Here is a 12500-nt window from a genome sequence, read left to right as displayed (position 1 = left end):
TGAGAAGGGAAGAGGGGTGGGGAATGGGGTGGGGGGACAAACTTACTTTGTATGCAATGAAAGCATAGTTATCAACCAGGGCTTTAAGTCTCGACATGTTAGAGTGAAGACCTTTGGTAGTAGTCAAACGAGTAAGCAACTGAAGTTGTTTTTGAAGACGGAGGATATTTAATTCAAAAGACCGCTGTAGTACTGGCCTGATGATCCAGGAGTTCAGGTTAGTCGGGAGACAGGGAGCTTGGCCCTTTTTAAATAGGATATCTCTAGAAGGACTAGCTCTCTCAGCCTGTCATATGGTTTTGCTTCATTACCCGAGGACAGCAGGGGTTACTTTCACGCAGACTGGCGAAAGGAGAAGACAGACCCAGACATGCAGGGAATTGGCCAAGTAATTGCTGTGTAAAGACATAAACAATGCAGACAGCGAGAGGTAGACAGTCAAAGACAACAGCGCAGGAGGAAAACCAACAGGTGAATTAAAAGCCAGAGGTGATTTAACAAAGGCTCAATAATCTGCAATGTCCAGTAAATGAGGAGAAGCAGAATGAGTTGAGGAGTGCATCTCTCTCTCTCTCTCTCTCTCTCTCTCTCTCTCTCTCTCTCTCTATCTCTATCTCTCTCTCTCTCTCCCCCCAGTAGATGGTAGTGGTAAATAAATAAGGGAGAAGAGACTAGAGGGAGAGGGGCACTGAGGAGAGGGTCCAGGAGCCTCCCATTAATCTTCATTGCTGCTCTGGCTCTGCAGTAACAGAAGAGGAGTGGAGTCTGTCTGGTGGAACAAGTTGAGCTCATTCCAATTCAGGCAGCCAATTAAAAGTACAAGAGTGGGTGTGCAGGAGGGAGGGCGGTCGGTGGTCAGGGAGACGGCAGTGAGGCAACCATTTGTTGTTCCTGACAAATGTTGTTTAGTTGATATACATACATTTTTTGTTTTGGTGAACGGTTGAGTGTGCGCGCAGCCAGGGATTCCAAAATGCTAGGCGGCTAGGTGTTTAACATTGGAAGTTCCATTGGACCAGTGTAGTGTGTGCTAAGGGGGTCATCCCTATGTTCTCCAGGTCCTATGTTACCCGGGTCCTATGTTCCCCTGTCTTTGTATGGGAGTGGGGAACATAGGATCCTTTTTCTAAAAAAGTGTTCCCCGCATTGTATGTTTCCAAATTTTCAAATTGTGCCCTTCCCAAAACCATCCATAAACCTAACCTGTCAGAAATGCAATGTTTCTGAGTTGTATATTTGTGCCCTGCCCAAAACTATCCCTAAACCTAACCTGTCAGAGGTGCAACAACAACCTGCGCTTTGCCATGCGGCAGAAGTCTTCTTGGAAGCAAATGGGAACATAGAACCCTTTTTTGAAAAAAGGGTCCTAAGTTCCCTGCATTGTATGTTTCCGAGTTTTCAAATTGTGCCCTTCCCAAAACCATCCCTAAACCTAACCTGTTGTAATGTAATGTGTCTGAGTTTTCAATTTGTGCCCTGACCAAAAGTATCCCTAAACCTAACCTGCCACAGTTGCAACAGCAACCAGCACTTTGCCATGTGGCAGCAGTCTACTTTGAAGCAGTGGGGAACATAGAACCCTTTTTTGGAAAAAGGGTCCTATGTTCCCCGGTAGAGCGGAACATAGGACCCGGGGAACATAGGGATGACCCCCGTCTTTCAGAACACATGGCAAAGAATTCCGAGCGACATGATAGTATGCTCTTCTAAACGTTGCCAGTAGGCGAGTAAGAGGATAAAACCGCAAGCCGACAGGACAACAGGTCCTTGTCATACACTGTACAGGGCTCCAATGGGACTTCAAATGATAAACACATAGCCGCCTAGCATTTTGGAATCCCTGGCTGCGTACGCATTCAATTGATTACCAACAGTCGGAACCCATGTATACAAATGTAGGAAGTCCGAGAGGGATTGACAGCTGTCGTTACTAGCTCCCGCCTTTGTGCAAATTTAAATCACCTGTCATGTGTGAAGGCTGTCCGAATTGTCCTACCACCTCCCCCCCTACTCCTTCATTTCACTAGATCACCCAGCTACATTTCCCCTCTACACACATCCCTTCTCCACTCAAAGCATCCCAGGACTGAGGCCATGACTGAGGCCAACATGCCTATTACCTATGACTAATGTACACCAAGCACTCAAGGGCAAACTTGTGAACTTCAACCAATACAATTCTCATTTACATGCACCGATTGTACTGCATATGACAAAAAAATGGGAAACCTGACCACAATCCACTCTACCAAACAATATTTGTTGAAGTTATGAGGCATCACCAGAGATAGTTCAAGGTTTCCCCCAGAACTTTATAGTCAAGGTTTGATGTCACTTTGACAACAAACGCCTACCACCTTGACTAAGTCCTCTGCAAAGAAGATGTTGTATTGTGAATTGAAATGACTCATCCCCTTAACCCACCTTGACTACCAAATGTTCTGTGGGAGAGGCTGAGGTTGATAAGGAAGAGAGGATTCATAGGGTTTCTTCTGGAATCAGTATGCCTCAAGGTTGTAAGATACAACACCTCTTTATGAGATTAGGTTCAGACTAGATTCAGAATGAATGCAATGTCATCAGCGATCACACCCATTTAGAAAAAAAAGGAGGCCAGAATTGATCCGACATGGATTGGCGACATGTAGAACACTTAGCTTGCTTACCATATTTAGAATCTTTGGCATCACCTCATTTCGATTAGCGCAACTCATCAGCTCTTAGACATCCATTCTGAGAATAATTTTACGCTGATATGACCGTACCATAGCCAATTATGATCAGAGGTTCTAAGGAATCCTTTTAACGTCACAAACCTCTCACATAATGAAATCCCAGTGTTAATTGTTCATGGAGCCATCCAGAGATTGAAAGAACCATTGAAGTACCTAAGTGATACAATCATATTGATTTGCCACCCCTCTTTTGTACATTATACGTATCTCAAGATCTGCTAACCTAGCAGGAAAGAATAAATCAGCAGTCACCAGAGAATATTCATTTTATACACAGCCTGAGCTCAAACGGTCTCCATATTGTGTTCTTCATTTCTTTTTAGTTGTAAGTTTTGTCTGTCTATCCTTTTTGTGTTGCCTCTTGTGCCGTCCAGAGCCCATGGTTTGATGTTGCCTTGCCTGCAAAACTATTGTGCTCATCTTGGATAGCACAAATTGACTTGACTTGCTTCAATTATTAACAAATATAATAATAAAAATATATAAATAATAATTAAAATAAAATGTTATCTTACTTTGCCAACAAAGTCGGACATGTTGAAGACGGCCATGATGAGGATGGGCAGCCACTCCCCCAGCTTGGGGTTGCGGATCTCCGACTCCAGCCCCGGGAACAGGCACAGCGTGATGAAGTAGGTGATGGCGATGGACAACATGTAGGCCCAGATGACCCGTGCCACCACATACCGATGCAGAATCATGTCTGCATAAAAACAAATCAAAATGAAGGTTTTGCACACCTATGAGTTGGACAGGTGCATAAGATATTATCCCAGTGGGGTTGTCATTCAAGCAATAAGAAATCCTGCACACTGTCCATTCCACCAACAAATTTACTTTACCTGAAGAAGGTTTGATGACCGAAATGTTGTATTGTCATCCGACCTTCTACGGGTAAAGTAACTTTACCTTAAGAGGGTCGCATCGAAACCTTGTATTAAAGTTTATGGGTGGAATGGACAGTGCGTGGTATTTCTTAACACTTGCATAAGAACAAAGCCAAGATAAAATTTAGAAATGGTAATTATGCTTTTAAATTATCTATAATATGTATAAAATGAATTTAAAAGACAGCCACTAAAGCTTTGCTCTATCTGTCCTCTCTGAAATAAACAATCTCCCCCAGTAACACAGCATTGTATATATTGTGTCTGATTGTCATCAATGTTGTGCTTGTGGTGTCTGACAGTGCCTGAGTGTACTTGTATTTGTCGTTAATGTTCAATGGTGTTGGTGTCCTCGTGTCTGTCTGGAATGCATTCATAGTGTATGACTGTCATCAATGTTGTGCTTGGGTCGCCTGATGACGTCTGAGTGCACATGTATCTGTTACTGAATGTTGAGTGGTGTTGATGTCTTCATGTCTGTCTGCAGTGGCGATCCAACAATTACTGGCGCCGCAGGCGACACCCCCTCCAGCACCCCGCCCCCTACCATGGACCTGACTAACGAAATAGGCGGAAAAACATGAAAAACTGTTGATAAGCCGCTAGTTCCACCATGCTCGTATTGCAATAGTGTGGTAATAGCATGGACTTATTACATGAAGTGATGTATTATTCATACACATAGTTTTGTGTTTAGTGTTCTGTTTCCTTCACACACAGCTCTTTGGGTGGGTGCCATATTTTGTTGGTTGCCCACGGGTATGTATGAGGGTTAAATGCAGAGGTTGACCTTTGTTGTGTTCTGTATGATTACAATGACCAATGGGATTCATGCCTTCTGCTTGCTATGCAACTGTCGTTCTTACCCCTTAATCCCGGCCAGCTCCTCTTCATTTTAGCCTTCGGAATGTCAAATCTCACATAGGCGTTCCCTCCTCCATACTCCCCCTCCTCGGGAGGAGATCCGCCCACTGCACCATTGCCCTTGAAGGAGGGAGAGAGAGAGAGAGAGAGAGAGAGAGAGAGAGAGAGAGAGAGAGAGAGAGAGAGAGAGAAGGTGACTACGTGCTCTGTCTGAATAAGTACCCCCCTTCACCACCACCCACCAACACCACTCCCTTGGGGAGGAACTCAGCAGGCAGCCCCGGCACCTCACCTCAGATTTCACCATATTCAATGTATGATTGAAACAGTCCTGGGTGACAACAACAACAACAAAACACAAGAATCATGTCTAGACCAACGCCAAACAGGAGCAGGTTTGCATCACCTTGTTGAGGAGTTTATCCAAGACTGGGCTACCGTGATAGATCCTCTGATGAGCTAGCGCTTTCAGTGGGGCAGGGAGAGGGGAGAGGGGTGGTGGGGGCCTGGGTGTTTGGGGTGTAATGGGGGTGGACTTGGGGGAAGCTCCATTAGCTGATGAAGTGTCTTGCCTGGGCCAGCATGCACGGGCCAATAAAAGCACTCTCCGTAATTGTCTGGAAATAAAAAAGCAGTGCAGCCAAACGGCAACTTGGAACAGGCGCTATAGCAAGCGACCAGGAGGGTAAAAAAAAATAAAATAAAAACACTTTCTCAAGAAAGAAAGTGTGTGTGTGTGAGAGAGAGACCACTCCCAGTTATGGTCACAGTCATCCATAATCAAAACAAAGGGGTGGACAAAATATCCTACAAAAAGGTATGTGAGTAATGTGGATGAGAGAAGCCATGGTACTGCACAACCACCCTGTTGGTCGCTAATAACTGTAAGCTCTTCCATTGGTGTGGGAGGTATTGATCATTCCTCCACGCTAGGGTCCCAAGACCTGTCGTCTTTATGGCACACAGCAGCAGCTATACGGGTGCATTTTCAGCCTGCAGTATGGCCCTTAGTGTGCAGCCCATCACCTTCAAGTAGAAAAATATTATTTCACTCTGGAGTCCTTAAATAAATCTCTTGCAGACTGCAGCCGCGGGCTAAGTGGGCCCTACATCACAACGGCTCGGGATCCTTTTGCTGAGACAAATTGGCCGTCGTTTTCGCTCGTTCTGCGCCACCCATGAAGTCGGAGGAGTTGCGGGCCATAAAAAATGGAATAATTTAACTGCTGATTTTTCAAGGAGAACGCGGGAGACAGAGTCAGGAACCATATCTGTGCTGTTGCTACACCTTACATCATTGTGACCATCATCACTGATTCACACAAAGTAGCTCCCAACTGCACAAGTTTCAAGGCTGACCTCTACGTAAAATTCAGAGTGGTAAAAAAATGACAGACAAACTGTCCAGTGCATTAGCTGGAATTCACAGGAGATGCCTTATCATTTACAGACTTTTACTCTTAGTTATACTAGCCTTCAACTGGAGCAGAGCTAGCCTCGCGACGCCATCCTCTGTACTCCACCCAAAGATTTTGGCTCCGCACATGATTGACGGAGTCAACAGTCGGCTATTCGCCCAGGCTAGAGCAGAGCCCCACGACTGTGAATTGTGAATGAAGTTTGTCATGCATCTGATTTGTCTTTGACAAAGCACTGCATAGTTTTGTAAAGCTAACCATTCTTTTGGATTTTTTGCTATGCTTATTTTAAGACAGATGGATCAAATTTTAACTGACCCTACACATCCCCTCTACCCAAAGTTTTTAATGAGTACTAGGTCAAATAACAGACTCATCAAATGAGACTCATCAGACTCATCAAATGAGCACTAGGTCAAATGACAAACCCATCAAAATGAAAAACCCATCAGGACAGCAAGATATTTTAAGTCATTTGTACCAACAGCAATTAGGCTTTACAACAGCAAACCAAAGCAACTGTAGCAGTTTATTTCACACGCCTGCATTTAAGTACTTATAAGCATTTAATTTATTTTATGCAGCACTGTTGTATCTTCTGTTTTTATCTTCTGTTCTTATCTTCTTTTTAAATCTATTATTGTGAGCTTATTGTACAGCACCCATTTTATTACCTATCTATTTTATGTGGTATGTCTTTATGTGGTGTGTCTATTGTCTATATGTCTGAGGAGATGTGTAACCTTGACCATTTGGGTTTCCCTTGGGGGATAATAAAGTTCACATTGACCTTGACCTTGACCTTGATAAAACAGAAAAAGGAAGTCAAGTTCTGCATAATGTACAGTGATTTTACTATGCAATTGAATTGATTTTACTGCAATGAAACAATACAAAATCAAATCAACATTTTGACGAGTAATACTTCCTCCATTATTATTATTATTATTATTATTATTATTATTATTATTATTATTATTATTATGCATGGTGATTATGAGTCAAGACGTTTTACAGTTGTCTGTCTCTGAGTAAGTATCCTGAGAGCTCAGGATAACCTATCAGTCTACCTATCTATCTGCCTGGATGGAGATAACTGCTTGCAGGGGACAATAACCCACAACTGTTTCAAGTTGGTCTTGCATACATGTAAAGAATGTCAGCTATTAGAGGTCAGTGTGGAAGATCCACAAACTTCCCTCCCGAAGCCTTGTACAGATACTCCACTGACTGTCTTTATTTCTTATAGTACAGTCAAGAGTATGGCAGGAAGAGAAAGGGAGAGAGAGAGATGGGGCAGGGCTGGCAAAGGACCCAGGGCTGGATTTGAACCGAGTCGCCATGGGCATGTAAGCCCATATGTGGGGGGCTTAGCAAGCTGCGCCACAGTGCGCCCCCTGACTTGGAAACCTAGCTCACTTGGTAGTGCATCTGCCTCCTATACCAGAGTTTGCTGTGAGGTCGCAAGTTTCGAGACTGGTGCCGGACTGTGCAGGATGACCTGGGCTACACATACAAGACAGATGGAAATATTCAGCAAGCAATACAGATAAGCATGTACCGAATTCACATCCTCCATTTCGGCCTCATATAGTGTTCAGATGATAACCAGGATGTACAGCATGTGAATCCTCCATCTTGCCTCTGCAGTTTCTCAGAGGATAACTGCTGAGCTGGCGGCCCTCCGCAGAGCCATCCAGGCAGAATATCTTCCATAGCCTACTACAGTATATGCCCACTGAGACAACACACCACTCACTCTGGATTACTTAAAGAACAATGAATTGGAGGGCATTAGCTTTTCAGAGTGCGGGCATCAGCGGTGCCAGAGCTAATCAGTACGATGAGCAGGGCTACACTTGAGGAGAGTCGCTGGAGCGCCAGCTAGATACTCGATAGATGACAGTGCACACTGCAGTACACAGTAGCAGCAGAGGCACTGGCAGATGTGCCAGCCAGCCAGCACTCAATTAACAGTCAGACGTCCTGGTTGCCCCCCCCCCTGGGGTAACTGCACTGTGTTTTTCTACCAACACTTGTCACTGTGTTTGCTGGAGTTGCTGCTGCTGCTGTTCTTGTTGCACAGCTAGGACATCAGTCGAGTATTGTCGTGCCACCAAACCCACATGCTGGGTGATCGGTGGGGAAGTTGTTGGCGTTGTTTTTTCATCTGCTACATGGTTTAAGTTGACGCGCTATTAATGTTAGTAGCCTCAGGGGCTTTGGGAAAAACCTAGCAGGCCATTTCAGGCTGCAACACGACCATACATAATTTGGCTGCCTATTGACAGGGAAGTAATTGTGTCTTTCATTAACTACAGACCAAATTTACTATACAAAAATGTGCCTGGCTTGCCTTCTCCAATTAACCGTTCATATGGGGACCTGTACTGATATACGGCAGAAGTACACTATTGTACGGTGTCCCAGGAACGTAGGCTCCATTACAGAAAATCAGTTAATCCGCTTAGCTCAATGGCACAGGTGCTATTGTTCCATTGCATCTCCCTACTGCACAGCTATTTCCCTCACGTCCCTCTGAAAGATCCTTTGCCCAACCAGAACTAAAAAACTTAAGCTTACAACAAGAGTGAAATAAAAACGTACAAATATGGCCCTGCCGTGGCCAACCAGTAGGGCATTCATCTGCCATGTGGCCGACCCGGGTTCGATTTCCGGCCCGGGTCATTTGCCGATCCCTCCCCATCTCTCTCCCCATTAGCTTCCTGTCCACCTCTCATTCTATCCTGCAGGGCTGTAACGATATTGTATCGAACCGAGAAATCGTGATACACAGAGTCACAATACTGTATCGTGATACAAGAAGGCAGTATCGTGATACGCTCTTTCAACGTTTTATTACCCATTAGTCCAGAAAACAACCTAATGATTTAATGTGATAGTGTTTCCAAACTTCAGTGGAGATACATTTCAGAAATCGTGGGGCGTATCGAACCGTAGGTCAAAAATTGTGCTACGAACCGAATGGTGAGTTGAGTGTATCGTTACAGTCGAAACAGACCAAAAAAATATCTGTAGCCCCTTAATGCGCGCCGTACCTCCTGAGGCACGCTGTAATAGACATTGAAATGTAACCACCATAGCACTACAATACTATGACACAACACAGGCCCTTTAGTAATGCACCACGACTTGATCATTACCATACTGGTAACAATGAATTTATAAAGCTGCGCCTTAAGGGGTTAAAAAAAAGAAAACTTACAAATCTTACATCCTCTGTAATGACATCATGGTGGACCTGGTAGCTGGTGCCGGAGGGGTGTGGATGCGAGTGCTCCTTGGGGTGGCTGATGCCCTGGCGGGCCAGGCTGGTGTAGTGCTGCACAAACCGCGAGCGCCGCACCAGCAGGTGCAACACAAAGCACATGAGCTCCATGGTGATGGAGATGAGGAAGAAGATGATGGTGTTCTTCCTCTCGTTCTTGATCAGCAGCTTGGTGAAGATGCGGCTCAGCGAGATGATGACCCCTGCAGTGCCTGAAAAGAGGGGGTGGGGGGGCGGGGGGGGGGTTGAGTGGGCATGTGATTACCAACAAGTCAAGTCAAGTCTATTTGTATACATGGGTTCTAAATGTTTGTTTTCTCCTGGCTTGGCTTCTCCTGGTTGAGTTGTGCGCAGCTAGTGCCGCGCACACTAGCTGCGCACAACTCAACCTCTGATTGTTGGAAACAGCTGTTGGTAAAAAAAAAAGCTCACGTGGTTGGCTGCCAGTGTCTTGCTCCTCCTCATAACATCGTGTTTATAAACACAGTGAACCCATGTATAGCGCATTTCAGACACAAGTGCAATTCAATGTGCTTCACATAAAAAAGGCCTTCTTCACAGGATGGGTCCTTTTCTCAAATGGCATTTTGTTTGAGGTTATTATTAGAGGTTTCAGGTTTGGTAAACCTCTGACACATATTGATATGTTGAATGTGCAGAGAGGTGGTTGCGATGACCTTGTCTGTCTGTTTGCCTGTCTATGTGTCCTTCACAGTATTTTGGGTCACCAATAACATGGAAGGGGAAGAAAGTGGAGGGTTGTTTATCAACACTTCCTTGAATAGATGTATTTTCTCAAATGCCATTTCAGTGAGGAATCTGGTATGGATGTACAGTAGGTAGACAGGTTGCGCAGACAGATTTAAATAATAAATAATAATAATAAATTCAATGAAGCATCATAGACAAATGCTCTTTGTCTTGTCAACAATTGCTAACTGTATTTATTCCCATTCCTATACACCACTAGCCTGGGAACTCCCATACTGCCTTTAGTTCTACACAATCGTTTCGATCTGAAAGACAGTATGGCGAGGATGACACATCTCACTTGTGATTAGGTCTGGTGTTAACCAGGCAAATACACCACATGGCCCTGAAAATAATCATCTGATCCTATGGCATTTACTATATTTTTGTCATCAATATAGGCCTACCGGAAGTATTGAAATATTGCTTTTTTGTTTAATGATGATGTTGTTGCAGACATAATATGTTCCTGAAGACACAAACCTATTTTCTGTTTTGAAGGTCAAAACTGTGATAAATATTCGGTGTTGTTTTTCTATTATCATTTTACTTCTGTCTGTGTGTGGAATACTGGTAACTGACTAATGGGATTAGTCGAGGAAGAGCCATTGTGTCTGTCTTGATGTTAATGTAGAGACTGCTCTATTTTTTGCCTTTTTCAGTTAATATGTCGGATTAATGATCTTGATAAAATAAGAGATGTAATAAGTCATTAATGATCAAGAAGTACAGTAGTGAATTAAATATACTGTGTGAAATGTTACCACCATGTGTCAATGCCTGTCCTGAGAAGGCTTGGGAGAGATCTGCACTTACTGCATATCTCCCCCCATGAGAACAGTGGTTGCCGTGGCAAAGAGGAAATAAATAATGCACACAGAGCAAAGGCTGCTTAATCTATTTATAAAACGACAAGATCGCCCCATTACAGCCCGCGCAAACCAGACAGCTCAGATTTGTGAGAGGCTCTCCCTCCTCTCCATTCAGCTCCCCCAATGTGACAGCGCTGTTGTATATTATCTTTAGGATGAATGAATATAATCATAATGGGAGTCACTTGGCCCAAACCTGGAGAAATGGTTGCGGAGGTCTGGTGAACAATGTGAGGACTGGCGATGTGGATCTGTTTTCAGCATTGCCACATATCAGATTGGATATTAACAGTCTAATGCTGCGAACATGTTTGAGAATTCGCAAAAAAATCAAATATGGCTGCCTGGTCAATGTGTGAAATGTTCAATGAGTGTATTAAACATTAACTTGAAATGTGTTGTCATATTTAAAGTTGCGTAGTAAAAAATAATAATAATGATGTACATCCATTATACCATGCTGATATCTGTACTTATTGATATCTCAGTACTTACTACTTACTGTTAAACTGTATTTGATCTAGTTTTTCAACCAGTGCTATGCCAAAAATGTTGGTAAATCATTAATGTGGTACAAGAAAAAAAAAACTCCACTCATTACCCTGGCCCAATACTGTGTGAAGAAGATTAAATTGCCTAGAGACTCTCATAAGTATTTAATATGCGCTGTAAAATTCAAGCCAAGCGTGAATAATCTGGTGCTCTAACGTTCTGCTGCCACAGCACCTTGCGTTGTATATGTTACAGTTAATCATTTTGCTGTGAAACGTGAGACAATTGATAATTATCCGGCATGTTCTTACTTTCTCCTGTCATCACTCCTTGTGTGTATCTCTTCGGCAGCATCCCCATGTAGCCATAGAAACTTGACTGCTGCACTGAGGAGAGACAGAGAGAGAGAGAGAGAGAGAGAGAGAGAGAGAGAGAGAGAGAGAGAGAGAGAGAGAGAGAGAGAGAGAGGGAGAGAGAGAGAGAGACACACACACACACACACACACACACACACACACGCGCACACACACACACACACACACACACACACACACACACACACACACACACACACACACACGCGGGCATTCCATTATCTTTTCAAGTAGCATTTAGGTCACCAGGAGAAGACAGCACTCGCTGTGGAGAGGAGAGAGCACTCCAACCCCCCCAACACACACACACACACACACACACACACACACACACACACACACACACACACACACACACACACACACACACACACACACACACACACACACACACACACACACACACACAGACAGACAGACATAGACACATGCACACACACACATAGACACGCAATGATGCACATACGAGTGTGCACGCACACACACACACACACACACACACACACACACACACACACACACACACACAAACACAAACACAGACACACACACACACATGTGGGGGGTCATTTATGAATGGAATACAGCTCACAGATGTTGCAACACAACAATTGTAGAAAATGAAACCATGCACATCCACCTGAGTCTGTGCTGGATGACAAGGAAAGTCAAACAAACTTGAAATTCTGTAACACGAGTCACTGTTACAGACATAGATGTATAAAACAGATGATGTAATTACAACACAAATACATGCTCTTACATAGTTTATAGACCAGTTATTTCACTGAGGGCCTACCTAATGAGACATTGAAAAAA

The 12500-nt window shown here is 43.9% G+C and overlaps 1 protein-coding gene across 1 annotated transcript in view; it reads right to left on the bottom strand.

Moving 5' to 3' along the window:
• slc29a4a (solute carrier family 29 member 4a) overlaps positions 1-12500 on the bottom strand; it is a 24944-nt gene that overhangs the window by 3171 nt on the left and 9273 nt on the right. The window contains exons 5-8 of the mRNA XM_063214903.1: positions 11619-11693; positions 9131-9405; positions 4489-4606; positions 3251-3438 (exon numbers count right to left, since the gene is read on the bottom strand). Of these exons, the coding sequence (XP_063070973.1) occupies positions 3251-3438; positions 4489-4606; positions 9131-9405; positions 11619-11693 (656 nt within the window). The remainder of the gene's footprint in view (positions 1-3250; positions 3439-4488; positions 4607-9130; positions 9406-11618; positions 11694-12500) is intronic.

The sequence above is a fragment of the Engraulis encrasicolus genome, chromosome 2 (assembly GCF_034702125.1).
Source record: "Engraulis encrasicolus isolate BLACKSEA-1 chromosome 2, IST_EnEncr_1.0, whole genome shotgun sequence".
NCBI lineage: Eukaryota > Metazoa > Chordata > Actinopteri > Clupeiformes > Engraulidae > Engraulis > Engraulis encrasicolus.
The sequence above is the reverse complement of the archived record's forward strand: the minus strand, read 5'-3'. Positions and strand labels throughout refer to the sequence as shown.